Source organism: Agrilus planipennis, unplaced genomic scaffold (assembly GCF_000699045.2).
Source record: "Agrilus planipennis isolate EAB-ADULT unplaced genomic scaffold, Apla_2.0 scaffold61, whole genome shotgun sequence".
NCBI classification, from domain to species: domain Eukaryota; kingdom Metazoa; phylum Arthropoda; class Insecta; order Coleoptera; family Buprestidae; genus Agrilus; species Agrilus planipennis.
In genome coordinates, this window is record NW_020438922.1 from 828,514 (window position 1) to 855,845 (window position 27,332).

At 34.8% G+C, this 27,332-nt stretch overlaps 1 protein-coding gene across 1 annotated transcript; it reads right to left on the minus strand.

The window, feature by feature from the left end:
- Positions 1 to 8,301: 8,301 nt before the first annotated feature.
- On the minus strand, positions 8,302 to 25,107 carry LOC108732774 (sodium leak channel non-selective protein). Its single transcript, XM_018463737.1, is given in 27 exon segments — positions 8,302 to 8,560; positions 9,571 to 9,739; positions 9,837 to 9,959; positions 10,080 to 10,236; positions 10,688 to 10,824; positions 10,896 to 11,032; positions 11,871 to 12,094; positions 12,188 to 12,405; positions 14,600 to 14,794; positions 14,846 to 15,011; positions 15,280 to 15,495; positions 16,494 to 16,702; positions 16,768 to 16,935; positions 17,413 to 17,665; positions 19,078 to 19,257; positions 19,739 to 19,921; positions 20,136 to 20,240; positions 20,333 to 20,538; positions 20,599 to 20,805; positions 20,887 to 21,216; positions 21,367 to 21,756; positions 21,884 to 22,131; positions 22,341 to 22,486; positions 22,551 to 22,679; positions 22,743 to 22,966; positions 23,040 to 23,225; positions 24,812 to 25,107. Coding segments are annotated over 27 exon segments (5,202 nt in total). The 5' UTR covers positions 24,917 to 25,107; the 3' UTR covers positions 8,302 to 8,369.
- Positions 25,108 to 27,332: the final 2,225 nt, after the last annotated feature.

A 27,332-nucleotide genomic window follows, 5' to 3' on the forward strand; every position in this document is an offset into this window, starting at 1 on the left:
AGGAAACCATAGAAAAACTTGGATCAAGGCAGACGGATCGGGAATCGACCTAGCGTCCTCCCGAATGCTAAGTAATGGACTAAACCTTTAGGCCATACAGGTCGGTCCTTAAAGTATTACCACCTGCAAGCATACTGCTTATTTCATCCTGTTTGACATAGTTCTACAAAGCGGCACTTCTGGTTCAAGAATATCGTAACTAAGAGTCAATAGATCGGTTTCGTCTGTCAAAATCACATGGATTTTTGATAATATTTCTAGTTTCATTCGTTGATAACCCATATGGTGATAGTAGTAACCTAAAAAAAAACACGTAGTGGGAATGAATTGTTACGGTGCTTGCAATTAATGAAGGAGTAAAGATACTTACTTGATTATTCACAACATTCCAAACAAGTCGATGAATATACAGCGGCGAAGGAAATGGAATGTTGGTGTGCTTTGTTTGGGTTTCTTTATTTTAGTAAGGCGAGTATATCCTGGAAACCAACGAAATGCACAAAAAGTGTTGTTTTCATTTTCAAGGGAGCAGAAAATCAAAAGATTCATGAGAAACTGTCCTTAATCCTTACAAATGTTTCTATACGAGGTGAGTTTATGGGTGACAGCGAATCCAAATAAATACAAAACGCTTAGTTCTTCTTGGTCAGTAAGACCAATGGTCTGCTGGTAAGAAACAGTAAGCTTAAAATTGCGACCCGTATCTGATAGACCAAGAAGTTATTTTTTTGTTAATTTCTAATGTTATATATACCACTACTTGTACACACCCAAATTTGTAGTAAAATACATAGTACTTGTAACCATTCCACCATAGCATTATCTAAGCCCTTTGTGCGTAATACTTAACCCTTTACATTTTTTAATAATTTTATAATGTATTAGCTATTCTATAATGTATGCATCCGTATATACAACCAACTATGCAAGTTAATCAAATATTTTATATTATTAGAATGTATGCAACTAACAATACATCACATTTAGATCCGCCCACCTTTTTCCCAATTGTTTACTTCCATCTTGAATAGGTACGTCAAAATTGGTCGTTCTTAATTAAAAATTCTGATGAATTGGTAACATTATATTAATAGTCAATTAGCTCCGGAATGTTGCGCTATTGGCTGCTCTGTTTCCAAAGCAAAAACAAACGTCTTTTAAACTACATAACTAATTGGAATGAGATATTACAAAGATTTAGTCTTTTTCGTTTTAAAACGATCGCTTTTTACTGTTTCTCTATAACAATTTTTAACTGAAAAATGAAATTTTTAACCACAGTTAACCGAGAGAAGGAGACAGATACAGAAACCTGCGATGGAACATTATTATACAATAAAAGCTTTTTTACTTTATCGTTTAATCGTTTATTCATTTTATTTATTTCTGCACAGCAGTAAAGTTGATCTAATGACTTGGGAAATCATCATGTCGATACAGAAAGTACTTTCTTCATTTATAAATCATATAAATTGTAAGTCAATGAGGCTAAGAGCGGTATGTCGTATTTTGCGGTAATTTTCATGACTAATTTATTGCACTCGTTAGTATTTTAAGCTTGCGCCGACTGTATTAAATTAATCACTAAATAAATAGAAGGTAGTTATTGGTTTATGTAAAATGTACATAAAACAGTGGGTTAAATTAATGGGTTATTTTTTATTACATTTTCAAAGACAAATGACGTTTATAGGATAATTATTATTAAGCAAATAGGCACTTCCAATCTAGTGGTCATTTTGAAATTAGTAATAAAATAACCACAGCCAATAAAATATTGCTTTTTATCACTTTGTTATTTTCGCTACCCCATTGTAAGAGCTCCTAAAAATTAATTAATAAATAATAAATTGTTCTCTGGAGATAATTTAATCCAATTTGTGAGCTATTCCGGGAGCATCTGCTGTTGTCATTTCACAAAAAAAGCGATTACAATCGTTAAATTATTATTTATCTCTTCCTCGATTTTCAATTACGTACTTGGTAAAGAATATTATGTTATTCGTCAGATCGAATTTGTATTATGAGATATAAGCTCTCCTCAGCACGCCATCGTGGACAGTTTTCATTAATATCCGACCAAATCGAAGTTACTCCATAAAAGCAGCTACCTACATATTTTAGTTAAAATATGTTCAACTCTATTTACTTTTACTTGATCTAAATTTAATGTAAAGGTAAAAATTACACTTATTCACAATTTTGTTGTAATTAACTCGGTATACGTGTTGCCACGTTGTGGCTTCTTTAGGGGTTAGAAAGGACCCTGCTAGATGCTTACGAAAAATGGTCCTCAGTCAAACATTTTTACTATTATAAGAATAATTTGGTTTATTTGTAGGGTTATAAAATAACAATAAACTTTAGTGATTCTATATCGACTGGTGATTTGAAATACATACACTAGTAGTAAACAGTTCCAAACCCTCTTTCTCTTTATTTTCTCATCCTACTTATATTATATATTAACAAAGTGGATTATGGCGAGACCAACATAGAATGTCATTTTTTTTTTATTTGTTTATTGCCGACTTGTAAACAAATGGTTGAGTTCACGAACAAATTACAATCGATAAAAATGATAGAGGGTGAAGTAAGCTATGGAATAAAAAAAGTAATACTTTGTAATTAATAGTACAAAGGTCATTCAGTAAAAGAGGTGAATGTCACAATTCTTTCCTTACACCTATACAGGGTGTTTTTGAAATAAGTAGCAAGCTTGCAAGAGGTGACAGGGCACTATAACACAACAAAATTAAGTAAACAATTAGCGGTCTGAAAGACGACCATTTTTTAGTCCGAGCCTGGTGGGATCACGCAGAGAAATACGACATTGCAGCTGCAGCATTCGTGTTGTACGACTATTTCTTTTGTATTTTGTATTCTTAATATCATGTCGAGGTGTATTTCAAATGGTACTTACTGTGTACTATCAATGATGAATACAATAGTTATTTAATTAGTAATTATTCACAATGGGCGTTTAAAGATTATTGTGTGGTAGTGTAGTAGTAAAAGTTGTTGATATTTACTGCATAGGCTACAACCGTCACTGTTTACATTTTTGGTTGATGTAGTTGCTTAGTTGTTAACGCAATTTCTCTAAACGTTGGCTATTCACACCCAGAGCCGGGTTCGTCGGGTTTTCTTATAATTCTTTTTGTCTCCCAACCACGCTGCTTTACCCATCAAGCTCGCTAATTGTTTCAAAAACACCCTGTATATGTTTCCCCATTATTCTCCCTTATATAAATAAATAAATTATCTCATTCATCTTTTTCCTGGATTGTCTATTTTTGTAATGAAAGTGTGTGCGTCTTTGCCTTTTAAAAATTGCTGTTTTACCGATGAACCAAGAAATGTTTATTTTAGAAATTTCAACAATTATTTTTTATGATTCTTATATTACCTTTGACTTATTTGAGTGGTTTTGTAATTTCAAGAATTAAAATTGCTTTGTTTTATTGACCTCCTGTAGTCCCTGTCGTTTTAATTTTTTGACTTGGCTACAGACATCTCTTCATGATACATCATTGAGAGCTTATTTTTCCTGATTCTTAAATATAGCCACTAAATTCACTTATATGACTTATTTTCTGGATAAGTAAAGGTAAGCTAGGATGAGAAAGTCATCTGCACATTTTATCTTATGTAGTGACTTATATGTCACAGGTAATTATAAGATTAGAAAATCTATTGATTGAGAATGTTCCTTCGATTTTTTTGCTAGTGAATACTTCCCAACTTTATTGATTAAATATTTTGAAAATAAGAAATTGTAAAAGACACGATGTCCTGTGAACTGACTTATCTCACTTCAATTTCACGCTTTTCCATTCCTTAAAGGATTTATAATTAAATTTCAACCGGGTCGAACCGGGCTCTTTCCAGAAATTCTTTTCAGAAACGAAAGAGAGATTTAGAATGACAATAGAGGGATGATATTGCCGCTCTAATTTAACTTTGACATACATCAGAGGGCGTAAACAGCTTACAGCTTAGTTTTGTGGTGACATTAATACATACATATAGGTACCTAGTGGAAAAGTTCATTGACTTACTACAATGAAGCAATTTCGGTAATTTAAATGTCTCATTTATGTCTCTTCCTAATTAAAATCAGCCCACATAAAAACATAATTGAACTTCTTCTTTTTTTTTTGTTAACTTTGTTCATAAAGATATTACATTATTAATTACACTAAAATGTATAAAATTTTCTTTCTTAAAAGTAATTTTATAAAGAGCATTAATTAATTGCAAACTTAAGTACCTACAGTGATTTAATTAATAAAATTTTCTATTAAAAGCCGTCGTAAATTATTGGCCAAGAACCTAATCCGTGGTTATTAATTTGGTTTATGTACATTTCACGCCGTTGTTTACCCAATTGGACAAGTAGAGTAATTAAGACTCTCGTCTGACTTTTAAAATACTTCAGTTATACTTCATTTACTTTCTCTAGCGATGTGCCCCTTCCAATGTCTTGGATGCGCGCTGGCAAAATCGTAGGTAGGGAGAAAAAAGCTCATTATACTCTCGACTCTTGTTCATTAAACATACTTTTTTATACAGTACCTGCCAAAACTTTAGTTCAATCATGAATAGTAGTGCGAGTCGAAAACAAGCGTTAAATCCTTTAATATATTTTCAAATGTAAATAAACATCTCGTTGATATTTTCAGTAGTAAATGGTACCAATAACAGCACATTTGAACAATGCAATTGTAGTGGATAAAATGGTCATTTTTTTCGTGCAGTACTGTACGGATTATACGCTCCTCACCAGTTAAGAGTTTGACCGAGAGTTGTCTCCTTCCTTTTCTGGCCTAGTGCTGTTCTTTTCTACTTTGCGCCGGTCAAACTGAAGGTCACATCGCTACAGAAATTGAACGAAGTATAACAACAAACATCAATAATTACTTACTATTTTATCGTACTAACGAAGAGATTAATCCGTTCTTATTTTTAAAAAAACTTGTGGAATATACAGATCTGAAAGTAACTCTTTTCGAGAAAAACGTAGTTCAAAGTACAAACAAATCTAATTCCAACCCTGGAGAGAAATGCGAGGCTGATGCAACGTCATATTCAATCAGCTGCTAACTAGCAGCATAAGTGTTGTTATTTCTTTTGTATTTAGTTGCTAATGTATTGTCTCATATTTGTTAGATTAGATTAAGTATTTTTGGTGTTTTCAACTAATTAAGCGAATATGGGAAACAAACCAATTTTAAAAGGATATCTTAATTACCAAAAAGATCTGAAAGATCTTATAAGATAATATTTCCATTAGTGTTATTACGACATTAATCACTTTCTTAAAAGTAAAAACCTAATTAGATTCCATAAGAACCCCTACTGTGGCTGTTTATGTAATTAAATCCAAAAATAGTATTTAAAAATGTAACATCTTTTTGGGACATCTTAATTATAATTCCTTTAACAACATCACCTTACAGATAAATGTAAACAGATACGAAGATACAGGGGTGTATTTACTGCTTTGATTACCTACTATAGGTATTTATATATGTATTTCTTTTAACTTCTTGTTTTTAGATGTTGATGAGGAAATTTCTATTACTCTTGATAATTGTTTTTCTTCCAAACTAAATAGAAAATTTAAATACCTAAATAATTACTATCCAAAGGAAAACCTAGAACAGTTATAGTCCTGGAGTGATATTTTTACAATAAGTTAAAGTTTCTTAAGTACCAAATCTCGTTGTTGATTTCTGCAGATTTCTTCATAATATGCCAGCCTTTCAGAAGCTTACCGTCTGTTTCTGTAACAAAGCGGAAGTATCTGAATTTCTTTTTAATGAACAGAAGCGTTATACACCTATATGCAAGGTTAACCATTCCCTTGATTGAAGCAATGAAGAGATCTAGTGGAAATCATTCGAAATGTGTTAATTTAACATTTAGATTGAGGAAAGATCTTTCGGAAAATCGTTTAGAAGTAAACTATTGAATTCAAATGGACGTTACGTTAATATTTTCTTATCTGTTAAAACTCATCCTGTAGGAGTTCTTCATTTATACCACGGCTGATCCCTTTGCTACGGCCCTGACCCAATTGTTTTCACGTCGCATTGAAGCCTGCTATATACAGGCAAACACTACAAACTCCTGTCAATAGCAGACGATCAAGTTTGGGAGAATCTTATAAAACTATTGAAATGGAGCCTGTCGAGCAAAGAGCGGTGATTAAATATTTGCGTTTACACAAGATACTGAAAGTTTTCTTGCAAGGCTTGTAACAACAGATGAGTTCTTGATCCATCACTACGATGTAGAGATCAAAATACAAAATAAGTAATGGATCCATCGGAGATCACCACCGCCGAAGGTGCAACCATCAGCAAGGAAAGTAATGTTAAGGATGATTTAAGATTTTAAAAGTGTAAATTAGGTAGATTTGCTGCAGAAAACGGGTCACAATTAGGTCCTTATTGCGGTAATTTAGTTACGGCAGTAAAAGAAAGCTTAGGTGTTTTCTTGCATAAGGATAATGCATCCAAACGTCCGCCATTGCAAAAGTTACAAGGGCTTTGAATTAGTTGAGCATCCGCCATTATAGCCAGATTTGACTCCTAGCGATTACCGATTGTTTCCATAACTTAAGGAATCATCGCGTAATAAGTAAATGATTTTTATCATATAAAGTGGTTTTCAGAAGCTGAAGGATGTTGAAAAATAAATCTAAAATACTTATAAATTTGTTATTGTAAATAGGCCATGGTTGGAGCACATTTATTTATGCATATGACATAATAAGACGCGCTATCATGTCAGGTAAGTGAACTATATATTTTCAATAAAGAGCATTTAGTTCTAGATCAGTAATTTATCGAAGCAGCTAGATATGAATCGCGATTTCGATTGTATTAGTTCTCATCGGCACGCTATTTGCAGTCTAGATAAATCACCAACGAAATGGAAGTTGTTCTGTAAAAGGAAGTTGATATTATACGAAGATATGGGCAGTACGTTGCCACCTAGTAATATTCGATGTTAACATTGAGCTTTTATCAAACATTTGAAATACTTCTGCCTGTAGCATCACATTTTTTAAATTAAGACTCCATATCTAGGGGAGGTGGGGTTGTTCCCGGTTTATTTTGATTAATGTGGTGATTCCTACCTTGCGGTTAATCCAACACAACTCTATTAAGAAATAAGGAAGATCTTCTATTAGAACCTCTGGTGCGGGAGAGACCTATTGTATTCCTACTAGGCTTAGCAGGTTTCGGAATCGTCTACGTTCATCTCTCGCTTGTATGAACTATTAAAATAATAGCGGACTTTCAACTTGCAATTAGTGGCATTAAAGTTATGTTAAGCCATTTGCAAAACTAAAAGTTATTTGTGTAGTCGTACTATGACAGGTAATGAATCTTTGATCAACAAATTATCGAGACCAATGAGTAATCATCATTGTCGATATTGTTTTTAAGGGTTTTATGTAAGAACCATGTAGATATTTAGCAGTTGTTGACTTTGTTGATCAAAATGATTATTTCAGACAGACATTAAAAACCATGATAATTGTAACTTCTTTTTTCGGGTATTTACTGGTAGGTGCTGTACATATATTTTAGAATAGATCGCCCACGACTCACTGAAGGAATATACCGTTTGTAAAATAATTTTATTTATTTGTNTTTTCATTAGTAATAGTAGCGAATATAGGGACAGAAACAAGTTGTAGTGAAAATTAATATAATATTGTAATTACTGTTTTTCCTACAAACTGTTTGTCTCTCTACTACAACTTTAAAGAATATGTACTGCAAATTCTTCTTAAAAATTACTTTTCATTGTAGCATATCTCTATACAATAATTAAAAAAATATATACAAAATTGTAGCATATTTGTTTACAACTGAAACGCAAATAAATATTCAATAAAAATTGCTACATTTTATCTTTATATTTTCTACAAAATTTATTTAATCTTATTACATTTTGTAATGAAATTTACGAAGTTGTTATTGTAAATATTTCATTAAAATTGTAAGGAATTCGTCTGAGCCTTTGTCGATATTTCTCCTACAATTTACCACTACAATTTTATAGTCAAATTTAAATTTACCGTTAGTTAACCTTACTTCAAATTTGAGTTGCATTTTCTACAAAACGACCTCTACAACGTTATAGTAATTTTTCGTACAGCATTTTTCTGAGTGTACAAATACAACGAATGAAAAAATAACACAGAAACTACGCAACATTTATTATATTTTTGATTTTACAACAAATCAATATTCATCTAGATATACAGTGATAGTCGGTTACAACATTATTTTAATAATGTAGAAATTCTATGGATATTATTAAGGTGATTATTTATGCACTTATCATTATACCTCGTCCTCATCACTAGCATCCGACATGCAAGACAGTTGTTCGCACCACCACTCCCGGATCTCATTTGTAGTATTGGATAGTTTCGGAATGCTTGCTTTGCTGTTTGCTATGTTGTCCCTAAGTACTTTATTTACCTCAACAGCTTCGTTGACATGGGGTAGATTCTTGCTGACTGGCGGCGGAACTGAATATTAAAGAAGGCAGTGTTATTACAGAAAACAGACTATGGAAAGTTACAACAGATTCCACTCAAATCAATTTAGGAAGGCGAAGTCTACAGTAAATTGTTAAACTCAAGAATGCTCCCTCGGTTTAAAAACAAATGAAATTGCTATTACGGGCTGGACTCTTGTAGGAATGCTTGGGTGGTGGTTGGGGTGAGACGAAGCGAAACGAAGACAAAAGAGAATGAAGAACATCTGTAGAATATTACTGTCCCAGCTTTGCCTTACTGGTCCAAGGAAACCACAGAAAAACTTGGACCAGGACAGACGGATCCGGAATCGAGCCCGCGTCCTCTCAATGCTTATCAGCGTGATTGATTGTGCTCTTTATAACTTCCTAAAACTCTATAGAATATCAAACATCCCTAACTCCATTTGCGAACAGTAATCTAATCTAGGTCTTTGTTTGCCTCTCTTTACTCCTGCTTCTGTTTCTAAAATTTTGTAAATAAACTCTCGTGTCTCAGAAGGTGTTCTACCATCATGTTAAGACTATGTCACGCAGGCAATCGATTGACGGCGCCCTTTTATCATAGGTTGAGACCATCATAAATTATCACGGACATTACACACACGAGCATGAAGTTCAGTACAAAAGATAGCCCATAAGATTCTTCTCCTGATGAAACAATTCGTTACTACCTATCTCTTCTATTGACTTCATAGTCCACAGTGTCCTCTGTCCTACATTTTCTAATAGATCCTCAATTCTAATAACCTTTTCTATCCACGGTATTCTCATCATCCGTTAAGGGTGATTCGACCCTGTGCTCTCTACGATTCATACCTCTACCGCTTCTTTTATACTTATCTGATTTCCTAGATATCACAAACTCGCGCTTTCTTCTAGTGTTCGTTTCTAATTTTTATATCTTAATCTAAACATGATGATCTTTTGCCCGTACATCCTCTAGATCCTGTTCTTTGATACACAGATAATTAATTTTCTTCAAAAATATTTCTTATTTACCTGCTGGTTTACTGCTAACATTTTTTTTCTTCGTTGCTACTTCTTTCTTTTCTATTCTCGAGGATGGATCTGACAAAGTTGGAGCTAAATATTTCCTTCCACCCGGCGTACTACTAAAGCTGTCGGACCTTGGAACAGTTGCAGTTTTCGGTTTCTTCACTTCTTCTTCCTAAAAGTACATAAAACAGTAGGTTCAATTTATGAATAAAATTCAAGGAATTCGAAAGCGAAAGTGACCACGCAAATTCAGAAGTACTTGTACGTACTTTGACTTCCTTTTTGGCTTCAACTTCCGGACTAGAATTTTTGATTTCCTCTGGTACTTCTACAGGAAGCTGCACCGCCTCATTTGTAGCTCGTAAACCGGCAATTAAACTGTTTTGTTGTTTCTAAAAAACAACTCCAGGTAGAATAAAGATTTTTGTTTAGTATTTGTTTTTGTTTAAAGAAATTTAAATACCTAACAATGTTAAGTATCCACTAATTTTTCAATTGATGTATTTACTTACACTTTTAGACCTTATTTTTTTAAGGCAGCCCTCCAACCATGTCCTTATGGTTTGCTTAGCAACTTCTTCTTCAATTATGTACTCGAATTCTTCTCTGGCTAGCAACTCTTCTAGTTGCAAAGCTTTTCTTATATCCACTGATCGGTACGACAACATACTATATACCAAAGATGTTTAAATATTTTGAGAAATATTATAAATAATTACATGTATGCCATTTCTTAAATTCACAATATAAAGATACTAGATTAAGTTGTAAAAATACGGAAACAGTGCTTTTTTTCTGGATAAGGGTACCTTATGTCCTTTTTTGTACCTCTGGCAATATGTGTACAAAATTTCATGATGATCAGTTTAGTAATTAAGGCGTGAAAGCGTAACAAACAAACTCACTTTCTCATTTATACTTAGGATTCGTTGGTAAATTCTCTGTCAATGAATGCCTTTCCTAAAGTTTCAATGTTTTCGCAAGTTTGACAATTTCGTGTTAATAAAAATGTTTCTGGTAAATTAGGAATTTCACTATGAACCACTGGCACTCTCCACAACAATATTCTACTTACTCAATGCATTTGATTTAAATATATTCGAGAATAATAAAATCTTACTTGATGACATCGTGGAATGTCACATCCTCTCCATTATGCAGTCTTTCTAATTCATAGCACATATGTTTAAATAAAAGTCTGTCCTTCTGGGGATCAACCTCCAATCTTCCTTTAAGCAGTCGCAAAATAAATTTTACCTATGAACACCCAAGAAATCAATCATAATATTTAAAAAAGATATAACAAATATATGCAGTTCAACACAAACCCTTCGAACAGGTATGACGCCTCTTTGGTGTATGTCCACAATATTCCATGTGTTTTGAAAATTGCGAATATCGGCATAGGATAGTAAAGCATCTTCTTCATTCGAGTAGAATAAAGAGAAGTTTTCCATGATTATAGCTGAAGATGTTATGATTTTGTAGAGACAAACAAGGCAAAACAAGTAATAAAGAGATTTATGGACAAGGGGTATGAAGTGGCTTTGTTTTTTCATTGTTAAAATAATAATGTACAGAAGAAATTAACATTCAGTGACGGCGACGTCCAATCTGACACAGAGAAACTAATATGCGTGCTGCACACGGCGCAGCACGGCAAATGAATCATATAGTGTTACAACTTGTCAAAAAGAACTGGATGATGTATAAAAGAAATTACAAAATTAAGTTTTTGAAGTGTTACTTGATGGGTACTTCAATATTCTACGTCAATTGAAAGTAGAGTAGAATTAAGATTCTGGGCGTGGTCGAAATGAACACAAGACGTTTCGTCGGCAACTGCCTCTCTGTCAACCCCAGGGACGTTTATTTTGACTAGTACTCATTTACCCGAATCTTAATTTTACTATGAATTCTGGCGGTGAAGGCCTGTGTTTTTATATTGGAGAATAAGGCACTTTTTGGGGTAGTTTTGATTATCAGTGACTTTTCGGTAGGGCAATAGAACGATATGATTCTGGGCGTGGTCGAAATGAACACTTAAGTCAAGACATTTTGTTAGCAACTGCCTCTGACAACCCTAGGGATGTTTATTTTGACCAATACTTATCTATCCGAATCTTAATTTTACTATAACTTCTGGCCGTGAAGGACTGTGTTCATATATTAGAAAATAAGGCACTTTTGGGGTAGTTTTGATGATAACTGTCTTTTCGATGGGGAAATAAAATGATCTTATTAGGGTTCCGGTTTATTTTGAGGTACGGAACCCCAAAAATAACCAAATAAATTATTCTTACCCACTAATAGATTTAAGACAATGTAGGTAATGATTACGTAAAATGTACAAAAGTAGACCAATGCACCGGTGAAATTTCCACAATCGGTTTGCCAGTAGTTTTCAGCAGGCGTGCAATATGGCGGTTGTATCATACAATCGTGCATAATTTTATTCCAATCTTCCCCCGTAACAATTCGGAACAACATGGCTACCCCTGTTACAGGAGATTCAAAATTTGCTCTCCTTCAACGAAAACAACAAAAAAAAGAAAGTAATTTTTATGGTTAGGATTTTATCTCAGGCAATTATTGTAGTTTATTTTGTGTTATCAGTTACCTTCCAATTCCTTCTCCGTATTTGACAGTACCAAAAAGGATGGTGCCGGCTAGAGCATAGAAAAATACGAGAAGAAACATTCCGAAGATAATAAAGAAACTTTTACAGACCGACACACCAACGGTCAACATCAACATTTTTAAAGTTGCATGTTTTCCAGTGATGGTAAAGAATCGTAAAATCACAACCATAAATCCGATAAAATACGACAATTCATTCTAGAATAAATTTTACATCATGAGCGATTAATAAAATAATAATATTCAATTTTACTGTGTTATTGCTGCTAAATTTTATTGACAATACTTGAAATTAGAGAATGAGCGAAATGATTTCGCTTTGTAAATGCAGGAAATTCTGTTTAATTTTTTCAAGTCATGAAGCAGCAGTACGAAAAACAGTTCAAAAGTCACTTCAATTAGTTTCTTTTCGGGAACTACGGCGTCGATGGATCTTGGTAAATGTTTGGTACGTTCATACTCTTAGATCATATAGGTATACATACAGCGTGGACTAATGCCTATCCTAATAAAATTGTAGAACACGTCCGTGTGAACAGGGTACTTTTATCGATCGGGATTTCGAATAGCACTCCCTATTAAACGGATGTGTACTAAGGGTACATTAGCACTCCATCCATATATGCTCTAAGGATCACACTGTAGCAGTTTAGGACAGATACGTCGGAGCTACATAAATGTGAATTAAAAAAGAACATGAAACTACCCTTGTAGAGAATATTCCATTATAAAAGTTTGTTGAAGGTAAACTGAACCTCTAAGGAATCTAATTGACGTTTATGATGATGTGGGATATGCCGAGGGGTACTTATAGACAGTTTTCGTAAAATTGGTTCCAGATTGGAACATTTATTGGGGTGGTTAAAGATGAAACTGGTGTAAGTGTATTTTTACTGCAGGATGAAACGGATTTATTGTGTTACTCCAACATATGTTGTATACCAATCGAATGTTACAATTGGATACGGAAAAATCCTTATTATTCTTTTTCATTCACGTCCACTGGTACTCATGGGTGAGCCACAGTATGATGCAGAGTAAGGTGTGGGTCGGAAGATTCTCTTCAGTTTCGTTTTTTAGAGATAATGGGAATGGGTGAGCGTTGGTGGTACGGAAAGAATAGACCAGACGAACGATTAAAGACAGTGAAAGTGTCTGTGGAATAAACATTAATGCCCCAGGTTTTGGAGCACGATCCAGAGAAACCATAAAAAATATGGACCCCGAATTGAAACTGGTCCTCGCTAAATTCTCAGCCATGATCTAATACAGAGCGGGGCAAACTCGGATCTTTTGCATCCCGAGTGATCCTCAAGGTTAACCAAATAGCTCCTCATTGATCCTGCGAGTGCGAGTGAGATGATTCTTTCCTTTTCCTTTTCTTATTCCTTCCATTTCGTAGGTGAGTCCCCTCTTCCATAGCCAAACCCAATAGTTTTGCGAACGTAGTAACGAAAATTTTCGTAGGTATTATTTAAGTTGCGAGAGTGGCTTCGCTCGTCTACGGGATGAAGGGGCTTGATATGGGAGTGGAAGGGAGAAGAAAAAGACAAAACAAAATTATTCATTACTGCTTACTCTCTCGTACTCATTGAAGGGTATGGAGTGATTCAAACTAACCTCATGTAGCGGCTCCTGCGAAGTTAAAGTTTGTCCGGCTCTGATCTAATAGTAGAAACGGAAAGAACAGAAACATCATGCTTCACTCCTACTGGTTAAACGGGTTGTCCCACCACCACTGTAGTCCAAAACAGATAATGGCAGCGGAAAGAGGAAGGGTTATCTGTGGAATATTACTGTTAGAGTATTTGCCCACGTCAGGGAGAAACCATAGGCAATCTCAGGCTTAGACTGAGGTGGAAGGTGGTCCTGAAATTATTTCTTCGTCTCCCCTTAAATCAACTTTGGGTGTTTCATTCCAACTAGCTATTAATGCTACTCAGTGGGCAATCCCTTCAGGCTATTTGGCTTCCTTTTAAGGATCGTGGGAATGGGTGGGTGGAGGTTGAGATGAGAAAGATGCATCCGACTATATGAAGTCAAGAGAGAGTGAAAAATTATCTGTGGAATATTGCTATTCCAGTGGTTCAGGTAAACCACAGAAAAACCATGGTAGGCGAACCCGGCATCGAGCCAGTGTCCTCACGAGTACAAAGCAATGGCGTAAACCTTTAATTCATGCCGCTCGGCTTCCCGAATGCTAAGCTGTTATATAGCCACTAGATGACGCCATTCTGTAAACGCACATTCACCTATGACGAGGTATTTCTGCTCGGAAGTGTTCAGAGTGAATTGCAATTGCAATTCCAGTGCCGTAGGTTCCGAAATCAACTTTTGTACCGTCCCTCTTACAAGGAGGAAATAAATTATAATATTTTGGAGACGTATTTACTTTAAACGTGACATGAATGACCATCCACACGACTCCCAAAACAGTTACAAAGAGATCATAACGGTTCCTTCGGGACTGGAGATAACCTCTTGGAGTGAAAGCGATGTTCTTCATTATGACTTCTACCAGAAAAACTAGCGTACAGATAATACCAACTGTAGCTAATATATCTGTGTAAGGCTCATCTTTATTCCACTGAAAATATATTATTCTTTTCCGGGTCAGATTTTCAAAGGGTATATTTACCGTGACACTCAGGAGAGAACTGTTGATCAGGACCATGATGGCGACGAACCTTTTAAATTTGATATTTTGAGTAATATCGTATATAAAAGCCCTGAACTTTTTTCCGTCAGGTCTAGGAGGTAAATGAAGTGGTTGTGCAATTTTTAATCTCTTTTTTAAATCACACCTACAAAATATTCACGAGAAAATATCATTAGGCATAATTATTCTGGTATTAATTCATAAAAATTCGACAATATTGAATGAAAATTGAAATTTAAGACATTAAATTTATCATTTATTAACTGGAGTCTTTTTCGGTATTTGTATTTTGTTAATTAATAATTTCTAATTATTATATATGGCCNCGGGTGAGAAAATGAAGACAGAAAAGAATGAAAAATTATCTGAGGAATAATACTGCCCCAGCATTTATCTAAGTGATCCAAGGAAACCACAGAAAAACCTGGACCAAGGCAGACGGATGGACCTGGAATCGAACCAGCGTCGTCCCGAATGCTAAGCAATATTATAATTTTAAATAACTTACTGGACCTAAAGCTTTGATAAGGACGTCTCTCACGTCTAACCAGCCCTTAAACGATAACACCTCAAACAATGCCAGCATAGCGTCACCAATGTTATCAAAATTAAACCGCCGGGGATTTGCCCTACAAAGAAAAAAAAAATTACTACCTATCGATTAAGCTTAAGTGAGTTGTAAAATTATTAAAAGATGTGGGTTCACATGGACCATTTTTGACTGGTGATATTTTTTCTTTTCTTAGAGATAGAAGAGTGATAAATATTAGGAAGAGAGTCAGGAAAGGAGAGTTAAAAATGACTTATAAATAAAATGGAAGCGGTATTGACAAAACAGTATTGTATGAAAATAAATAAAAGTAAAACAAAAATACGGGTATGCAAGGGAAGCAGAAGTACCGAAAGAGCGAATATAAAGATAGGAGACCAAAAATTAGAAGAAGTGGCTGACTTTAGGTTTCTAGGAAGTCAGATAAGTCAGGACGGAAGGAGTAGTAGGAATAGAAAGCAAAAGATAGCACAGTGTCGAATCGCCTTCAATAAAAAGAAGTCACTTCCATGCTCGCGAACGGTTAATATAGAAATTCGAAAAAGGTTTTTAAAGGTGTATGTTTGGAGCGCGATGCTGTACAGGTGCGAAACATGAACGATGGGCGCGGTGGAAAAGAAAAGGTTAGAACCGTTCGAAATGTGGTGTTACAGGCGAATGATGAGGATACCGTAGATAGAAAAGGTTAGAAATAAAGAGATATAAGAATAGGAGAACAGAGGACTCTATGGAAATCAATAAAAAATAGGCGAGGTAGGTTGGTAGGACACCTTATCAGGCATGAAAGTATAGTCAGAAACATATTAGAGGCAGAAAAGGGAGTTAGGAGGGGTAGAGGTAGATCTGGCTTAGATTACTGTTGGCAAATAGTTAAGGATGTGGGATGTTCTAGTTTTACGGGAATGCGAAAACTAGCTCAGGATAGGAAGGAGTGGAGATGCGTGTCCAGCCAGTCTTAGGACTAACGACCTTATAATGATGAGGGTGTTTTAACTGTATTTATAAAATAAGACTGAATTAATAGTAATTGAATTAAGACAGGAGTTTAATTATTTTAAATAAATATAATTTTCTTACCACACACGTGGTACCAACATTGACGGATAAGATTCGTTTTCGCCAGGGAGTAGTTTCATTTTTGTTACGAAGACTCGTCTCATAAAAACCCCAACACAATCCTCCCTTTTCAGAATAGTAGGATCGTTACACCGAGCTAGCCTACCACCGTAAAGTTGAACACCATAACTTGCAAACACAAATATCAATAGAATCAATAGAGTTGATACCTAAAAGATTAAATAACTTTTTATTAGTCGTTTGCATATTGTATAGAGATATTTAACTGACTTACCAATAGAATTTCTTTGAAGCCTCTGCACAATTCATAGACTACTTTCCTCATGTGAGGAACGAGAGTGAATATCCTTAAAGGTCTTAAACACCTCAAGATCATTAAGAGTTGAGCGCCAGAGTTTGCAGGAACCTTCTTCGGCATCCAACAGAGGAAAAACAAACTCACCTGTGTTTAAGAATGTTAAGAATTACTAGTAGATACATAATAATCAATAACAAAAACCTATTTTTAAATTGAAAACCAAATACCTAAACCAATACATTTTTAAATTAATGTTATTCTTTATAAAAACGTTTCTCCAGGAATAGTATTACATGACCAGATGCAATCTAAAGATTTGGTTAAAATTTCGGCTTGATCTACAATTGTGTTCGATATGAACGAAGGTCTCATGACGCAAGTGGAAAAGAAAAATTCTAAAATGATTAATTTCTAATTCTACGTGGAATTATTGAGTGGCAAATTTAATTTCTTTGGCCTTGATGTATAGCAGCGTGATATTTCATCTTCCTTCAGTCATCACAAGCAAATTAAACTAATTGTGATGTAAAATCTACTAGTATTTGATGTAATTTTAAGGAGAACAGTAGATACTGTACCAGAAGTCATTAGTGGTTGTTCATCATTACTTTCTAAACTTACCATGTAAATGAAAACATCCAAAACTGAAGCAACATCTTTAATGTACGCCTTTGGTGTGAAAAACAATCCATCAGCCAATATTTTTAAAGCTAATTCCATGCTCATGAATATTACGAAACCGTACTCGGCAATCTGGAGCGACACGTGTTCCATGACTCTATATGAAGGTGTTTCAAACATCATTGATAAACACGAGAGGGTTGTCATGGTTATCATCACCCAATCTAAGTAGGTTACTAGACCCAGAAAATTACTGCAAATAAGTAATTATTCCAAATAAAGAAATGAAAGTATGCACATCGCTGCTTCTTAATCTATATGTTGAAGGCGCGATAAACATTATTTAAGGCAAGACAACTTTAGGGATAGATATACAGGGACAAAGATTAGTGTGCTTAGATTTCCAGACTGATATCGCAGTATTGGAATATAGCAGCGAGGAGGCGTCATCATCATCATCATAAGGTTGTCAGTCCTAAGACTGGTTGGACAAAAAAAAAACTTTTGGATGTTTCATTCTCACCAGCCAGTAATGCTGGTGGGCGGGCAGTCTCTCCGGACTATGCCGGAAGGTAGTGCGGAAGGCCCTCTTCAGCCTGCTTTCAGGAATCGTGGGAATGGGTGGGTGGTGGTTCGGGTGAGAAAGATGAGACGGACGAAATGAAGACAGAAGAGAATGAAAGATTATCTGTGGAATATTACTGCCTCAGCATTTGCCTAGGTGATCCAAGGAAACCACAGAAAAACCTGGACCAAGGCAGACGGATGGACCTGGAATCGAACCAGCGTCGTCCCGAATGCTAAGCAATGGTTGGACACGTACCTCCACTCTTTCCTATCCTGAGCTAAATTTCGCATTTCCCTAAAACTATAACAACCCACATCCTTAACTATTTGCGAACACTAATCTAACCTAGATCTAGGGGGAGGAGTTAAAGAAAGCATTAAATAAAATGGAAGCAGTATTGACAAAACAGTATTGTATGAAAATAAACAAAAGTAAAATAAAAATACTGGTTTGCAAGGGAAGAACAAATAGGAAGAGAGTAAATATAAAGTTGGAAGACAAAAAATTAGAGGAAGTGACTTATTTTCGATATGTAGGAAGTCAGATAACTCAGGATGTAAGGAGCAGTAGAGATACAAATACAGGATCGAGTTGCCAAGATGTCAATTCTATGCTTGAGAAAGGTATATGTCTGGAATGCGGCTCTGGCACGGTTGCGAATCGTTGACGATGGGCGCGACGGAAAGGAAGGGTTAAAATCGTCCTACATGTGGTGTTACAGGCGAATGATGAGGATACTGTGGATGGAAAAGGTTAGAAATGAGGATGTATTAGAAAGGGTAGAAGAAGACGAGATGGGTTGTGGAACACCCTCTTAGGCACGAAGAGCCAGTTAGAGACATACTGGAAACAGAAACAGAAGTTAAAAGGGGTAGAGGTGGACCTAGATTAGATTCATGTTCACAAATAGTTAAAGATAAGAGATGTTCTACTTTTAGGGATAAGTGAAGATTAACACAGGACAGGAAAAAGTGGAGGTGTGTGTCCAACAAGTCTTACGATTGACGATGAAAAAAATTTTTAGTAATTTTACGTTAATATGACAAATAATCTAACAACTGTACAATTGAATCGAAAGAAATAAGTTAATACTTAACTGTAAGCTTTTGTATTTAACTTTCCGTTCTTTGCCCGTTATGGGGTCTTTTAGTCGAGCATCATATCTGGCATAGACTATCAATTGACAAATTTTTCTGAATTTGCTCTCTCGTGGAACAGCAAACAACGGCGTGTCGAAAAAGGGATGATTCTCTCGAAGATCCTCTTCGCGTTGATTCCTAACAACATACGAAAACATTGAGGATGTTTAGTATAAACTGTAAGGCGATAATTACTGGCACTTGAAACAGTTGATGCACTAATCTATCGATGAAAATTCTAGTCATAAGCATAACAAAGTTGTTGATAATATTGATACGGCTTTTCATGGATTGGTAGCTTTGAAACGTATGTAAAAATTATTAAATTAAATGTACAATTCAATGAACAGCTAGAAGCTATCAATTTTCGATATCCAGGATGTCAGACAATAAATCTGGATTACAAAAAAAACCGTAGACAAAGTAAAGTCGCTTTCAACAAAAACGAATCACTCTTTTAACATTTTGAACACTGGAATACTGAAAACATTTCAGAAATTGAATACTTTATTTTCCAAATGCTCGAATGAGAAGATGAAAAAGAAATTTTTAATTCCTCACCAGGATTATTTTATAGAATTGAACAAATGGGTCATGTAATTACTTTATGATCTATTACCTTCTCATTTCAGCTTGTTGCCGCTTGGCTTGTAACAATTTTATGTCTAGATCATGCGGTCTGGCCCTTGCAGAGCTCATTCTGTTTACCCCAATATCCCCATTTTCCATTAAATGTTCGTAAGTTTGTTTCAGTTTTATTGACCCACTTCTGACACTTCTACGTATAGACCTCGATCCAAATCTGTAATTTCATACGCTCTGTTGTTAACACTACTATCTTTTGTAATTGAGGCTTATCGACTTGAAGGAGTTGAAAGACATTAATGTAAAGAAAAGTTTTATTTGGAAGTATACCGTAAGTGTAATTATGTAGTTACAAAAGGTTATGTGCTTGCTTTTTGTTTATCAGGGGTCAACATGGAATACATTTTGTATATTTTTAGTTTCTACTTAACTGTTTTGTACTGTTAATTGTTCCTTGGGGCTTTAGGGGCCCTTTGCTTCCTGGTACAGGAATTATCGATGAATCTCCCAGGGTTAGACGTTGATTGTTGGAATCACTGTAGGTTATCGTGAAAAGTTTTAATTTAAAGGCATTAACTTCGCAAATAAAGCATTACTGAATAAACTCGAAATATGTATTTGTACATACTGAATTATTTGTGCTACCGATGTTCTTTTAAATTTGGAATCTATCAGTCGATTTTTGGGTAACTTATTCAACGTCCGTATTGGTTTCTGTTTCCTGTAGATCACTTTAGTATCAAATACATCTTCACTAACCCGTTTTACAATAACTTCCGAATTCTCATCATCTTCGGTTTCTGCCACAAACTGTCGCATGAAACTCTCCCTTACCTGTAAAGAAATTTCATTATAGCTTAACCCTTTTTACAAACAGAAGGTTATGAATTATACCTTTGGAACGTTAAAATCGGATGGAACTTTATGGAGGGTGACCATTAAAGGACTGTCCCGAAATTTTTCAAATATTCGTAGTCTAAACGGCAATGTCTCCTTTATCTCAGCGCTTTGTTCTCGATATTTTAGCTGCTTTAGCTTCTTAATATCCTCGTCTAACTCTAAATTGTCCAATATCACCGCTACGAACAAGCTAAGTACAATCTGGAAAGATTTCGTGCAGGAAATAGTAGTAGTAATCTTTTATCTGGCCCAAAAATCACCAAAAATTAAAAAAAGTCTTACCAAAGTGACGAAAAGATGATACAATATAAAATAAACTGCAACGAGTGGTGCAAGCGTGGACGGAGTCCTCAACATTGTTTCATCCATTACCTCGACCCAAGCTTCTTGAGTGAGAATCTGGAACATGGACATAAAAGCTTCAGTAAAGCTCTCGAATTTGGTAAAGTCGCAAAGGAAGCAAAAAAGCTGCATGGATATGCTCGACGATATAATCAGTAAACACATTGTAAATATTATCAGACTTCCCAGCTTCTTTCCTGGACCAAATATCTTGTAAACGAAATCTTCCAACAATGGAGATGCCTTGATCAGTCTTACAATTCGAAGAACCTAAAAATGAACGGATATTTTGGAAGCTTTTCAAAAGGTTAAAAAACATTTATATTTTTTAATATTTTTTTTTGGAAGTTACTCTCATAAAAGGGATTAAGTAGATAATACAAGTAGATAGATACAATTGCTTTGAATATCATAAATTACTTGAAAGTATGTCAATCCTGACATATAACAGCCTGGTAGTACGTGGAGTGTTGTACCGATTGCCAATAGGAGTTCAAATTTGTGTATCGAATGCTTCCAATAACCTCTCCATCCGAGGCACCATATTTTGAAGACAGTTTCTAAATTGAGAACAACGGTAAATCCAATTTCGATGTAATAATATTTCATGTAGAAGTCGCTTCTGGGCCTTTCATCATGTTTAAATTGCATTGTGGCAGTCACAATTCCGTTGGCTAAAATTATCGCCATAACCAGTAGACGGAAATGGGGTGATCGTAAAATTTTGTGACACACTTCTGGAGCACCGCCCCCGTGTTTATTCTCGTCGAGAGTTACCAGTTTCCAACCCCTATCGTCTCCTGTCAGAATCTGCCAAAACATAAAGAAAGTTATGATGACTAAAAGGAATGTCATATATCTAATACAATTGTAGTGGGTAGTCAATCTGATGATGAGATGAGTGAGAAAATCAGTAAAATCGTGACTTGTGGAGTACCTGAGAACCTGTACTGTTCTGAAGTTGTTGCCTGACTCCCCACATCTGTTGGAATTGCACTCTGATCTCGTTAAATGTTTCTGTGATAACAGCAATGAAAACATTCTTTACCAACCACGCCAGAAAGAATATCATGGTACTAAAATAAAGTACTGCCCTCCATCCAGGCAGAGAATCGATGGCCCTGTACATTATAAAAACCCACCCTTCTTGGGAAGCCGCCTGGTAAACCGTAAAAACGCTGGTCACTAAAATTAAAAGGTTATAACTGAGTAGTTAATGGAAAACTAGTAGAATAGCGTTATGGAGATTGAAAGCAATGAAGTTACTAGTTCGTGACAGAAACAGAATTACGTGTGAACAGACGTTACTTTTCACAGTTGTGAAGTATAAGGTTTTGGTCAAACTACTGTATATATTTCAAAAAATAATTTGTTTTGACCAAATACCACCTTACCGAATTCATCGAAACCATTGAATCCCATTATATATCGAGACAATTCCAGTTTCATACATTTCATTCCTGTCGGACATTGATATCCAGAATCAGGATTGAGAGAACAGAATGTATCAGGAATTGCTAAACTGTTGATGGTGATATGTCTGAAAAGATGTTGATAAACAATGAATCATGAGGATGAAGAAAATATCACACAAGTAGTGATACCTAGGGTCGGTTGTATTTAGAACGCAATGATTTTTAAGTTCCCCAAAAAATTGAACTCCCAGTAGTCCATACAAGGACATGAAGAACAAGAAGAAGAGGGTCACGTTATAAATTTGTTGACTTGATCGCCTGAAATTAGAAATGAAATATTCAGTGTAAATAATAAATGTCGGACGGAAATTTAATATTTACTTGAAAATTTGGTTGATTCTTGATTTTGGCATGGAGAATTTAAGGAAAACCCTCAAGAATCGTATCATAATCAATGGACGTGGAGCCCGAAGAATTGATAAGTAACTGAATCGTGGAACGATACCCATCATTTCAAATATCTGAAGAATTACTGATATCCAAAGAAAGAATACCATACTTGCGTCAAATTGACACCAATGGTCTTTCAAGTAAGGTACTTCTCCCTGGTAAGTGTTCTTTTTAAACACGAGTGTATTTACATACTGTGGTGGGTATCTAATAAAATAAATGGATTACCTTTAAGATTCCTCTAATATGCATTTTCGCAATCATTTCTGCCGTAAAGAGAAATGTGACAACCACATCGATAAAAAAAGTAATGTATTGGAGGGGGGCCAGTTTTTCAAATGTCTTCGGTGTGTTGCAGCTTACCGATGCCAAACTTAATAGAGCACAGAGTCTCATGATTCTTCGAACCCATCGCTAAAAGACATGTTTGCAGTAGTTAGAAAACATAGTTGAATGAATTTTATTATCCATATTCTTCCCTTTCTTTTAACCAACGTGAATAATAAAAGCCAAAAATGGTTAATAGTTATTTATTATTTAAAAACGTTCACCAACGTTTCGTCCTAAGTTGCAAGGCTTTCTCAAGGCTAGTTTTTGAAGTGAGTTAGGATGTAAAGCAGTTAGAATTTCTTTTTTGGAAAGGTATTTATTAGTTAACATACCAAAATGATAACAATTGTATAGATACAAAGACTAAATATAACCGGTAACGTTCACACTTAAAACGAAATTAAAATCATAAGGTCGTCAATCCTAAGACTGGTTGGACACGCACCTCCACTCTTTCCTATCCTGAGTTAATCTTCGCATTTCCCTAAAACTAGAACAACCCACATCCTTAACTATTTGTGAACAGTAATCTAATCTAGGTCTACAACTACCCCTCCTTACTCCCGTTTCTACCTCTAATATGTCTCTATCCACGGTATCCTCATCATTTGCCTGTAACATCTCATTTCGAACGCTTGTAATCTTTTCTCTTCCACTGCGCCAAAATAAATAAATAATTAAAACCACGTGACGACAATAGGCGATTTTTACTCCATAATTGTATTACTGTCTGGTTGTCAGGCGTTGAAAATGATCACAATTTAGTGGATGAAATACGTAACTACGTTTTTTCAAAGCGCTATGGTATTTGGGGTAAGTCTTCTTAATTTAATAGTTAAATGATAATACACTAAAAATATATGGTGAATGTTATTAATGTAGGACCTAGTATTATTTCGTTCTGATAAATTTTTAACTTGTCTCAACTTTTTAAATTTAGCCTTGTTTGTTTGGAGCGCGGCGCTGTACGGGTGCGAAACATGGACAGTGGCGGCACAAATAGTTAAAGTTGTAGGTTGTTCTAGTTTTAGGGATATGCGAAGATTAGCTCAGGGTAGGAAAGAGTGGAGGTGCGTGTCCAACCAATCTTAGGACTAATGACGTTATGATGATGATGATGATGGTTTCGTAGCTAAATGGCGAACTCGGAGTAACGCGAAGTCGAGTTTGTCTTAGTTTTACAATTAGTTTTAAGTATTAATGAGAGGTGAAATATTTATTTTTTCATGAGTCAGATCATGGGAACTCAAATTTGCGAAATGATTATCTTCAAAGTGGTTTACAGTGTGTCACCCTACTGATTTCTAACAAATTTATTTAAATTTTTTTTTTAAAAAAAATTGACTAGCATTTGCAATTAATATTACTTCTTCAAAAATCCAAAGTTGTGGTTGTTTTTGGGTAATTAATCAGAAATTGGTAAGCGGTTGTGTGCATGTCCAACGCGCTCTTGTTGACTCGTTAAAGATTTTGGTTAATTTTCATAGTGCCAGCTTTAGAAGGAGCACTTTTCTGTCACATATTAAATATGTTTCATTGTATGGAAAAGTTAAAAATTAATAAAAACCTACGTAATTATGAAATAATTTATGAAACCATTCAACTGCGTTTCATAAAAGTTTAATTATTAATACTAAGTGAACTATTCATCTATTAAAATTATTATTTACCTTGTTAACCCATTCTATGTCCGCATTTTCATTGAATGCTTCTTCTGGTCCATAGTCTGCTAAAACAGGTTCCCCCTTGATGCTCTGCTTCCGTCCCAGCATCATATTTAATAACAGAATGATCACACTTCCGAACCTAACAATTATTAAAAACTAACACACATTTAATAATAGTAGTTGCTCTGCTTAGGTGTTTCACTTTCATATCAAAAGGTATCGATTCACAAAAAAAGGAAAAACGACTCTTAATTTTCCATTTTAGTTGAAGTGTCGAGATTGCTCTCGGAAAAGTTGGAAAATCCGGAGCGGGCCGGAAAATCAATATTTCTATGCCAACCTCTTTAAAGAAAGGTTACTGTGCTGCGCAAATGGAGCAATCACTTGTCAAGTTTGAAAAGTAACTATGAAGTACTTCTTCATAATTTATTTTTACTCGAAATTAAATACAGGGCAGTGAAACCTAAGGTCTCATAGTAATATCATTGTGAGATTGCGTTCCAACACATTCCTTATTTGACTTACGTTGACCCTATTTGGCAACAATTGTCGAAAGGGATAATTAGGGATAGAACCATTGTCACTGTTAAGAGATTTCGATCAGTTTTTATAAACAAACGTACTTTCAAAGCTATCAAGCAAGTAATTACTTCCAATTTCTTTAAGTAGTTAACTAATTCTAATTAATTTGTCTTGTTGTTGTGTTGTAAGGTCCAATTAACATTGCAGTTACACTACAAATCTTTCCATTGTATGTTTGTAGTTCTCATCAGTCCCTGAAGAAGGTCACCTTGTTACTCAAAAGTGCTTTTGACTGGTTTCATTAAATTCCATAGTAAGTGAAAATGGTTTCACAATTTCGTACGCTTGTTTCTCTGAAATTCATTATTTAATAATTTTATCGTAAGTTAATTAACAACATCTTTGAATTTTTATTGTTTTACTGCAGCTTACTTGAACTATAATTTTGACGAATTGGTTATAAATTTGAAAGTTTATTTTTACTTTCAATTCTACCTACTTCAGTTTCATTATCTTTTATTCGATATGAATTTACTTTATTGGTCACCCTGTATATGTGTCATAAATCGGTTGAAAGTTAAAAGTTGCATTACAATTTTAAAGATTTAGAAAACTAGTCTAGTATTGACCAGGAAGTGTTTTCCTTGGTTTATGTGTTAATTAATTTAATGAAAATTCCTTTTAAGCACTCAAAATTGAAAAATCATGGCGTTATCATTTTTATATTAAATTACGATTACAGATTGTTTTCGTACTGGTATTGACGAGTTAGTTCGTCCTGTTTAGGTTTATCTTCTCACTTTAAGATGGAGCTTCTATTACTGTGTCAGGATAAATAAATTATCTCATGGACATCCTATCAAATGACAAAATACTTTATAGAAGACCATGTGGCATTCCTCATAAGATAGAACAACGTAAAAAAAGGAATAGATTTCGCAATTTGCACGTTGCTTTAAGAACCACACGATTCAATATTCACATACGTTTCCTTGCTTATTAAATTGAGGTTCAAGGCCACGTTTTTGAAGTTCTGTGTAGCCAATAAATAGCTTTACGTTTTGTGTGTTATGGTAGGAACCTTGGTAAACAAAAAATAATTAATTCCAAATAATCCCCATCCATACTTTACATTAATTATTCTTGTTCAATTGCAATTCAAGAATTACTATTTTTGTATTGAGTTTGATGGTAGTTAACAATTTATGAATAAATGATAAATACATTGAGCAAAGGTAGGAGTTCTGGTTACAAAAATGATTCAAGGAAACAAATTACAACCCTTATGAATAACGGGGACTAAAATGGAGAGTTTTTGGTCAGGTAAACCTCCTAGATATTTAAAGAATGCCTGCTTCCCCAAAATGCTAATCTATGTACCGATTGCCTGAACTAATAATAAATATTGCTGTCTGTAGTTATTATTTCGAGAATTATAAACGTTGAAGGTGTAACATGTGTATAGGGTTGTTCGGAAAGTCATTTCGTTTTTTTTGTGGAAATGAAAGACAGTTTTCGTATAATAAACAAATACATTATTAAATTATATATTGACGTTCTGGTCCAACACCTTTTGCCATCTTTCTGGTAGTAGCATAATTCCACGCTCATAAAATTTTTGGTCTTTGCTGGCAAAAACACTGATCGAGGAGGTTTTTGACCTCCTCATTTGACTTGAAGGTTTTACCGTCTAAAAAATTTTGGAGTGACCGGAACAAATAATAATCCGATGGTGCCAGGTCTGGTGAATATGGTGGGTGTAGTATTGTATCCCATTCAAGCTGTAAAAGCTTTTGGCGAGTGACCAAACTTGTGTGAGGTCTCACGTTGTCTTGGTGAAACACTACACCTTTCCTGTTGATTAGTTCTGACCTTTTCTGTTGAAGTGTATCATTCAGTTTGTCCAGCTGATGACAGTAGACTTCCGAATTAATTGTTGTGTTATCCGGTAAAAGCTAAAAAAAAAACGATTCCTTTAAAATCCCACCAAACAGACAGCATC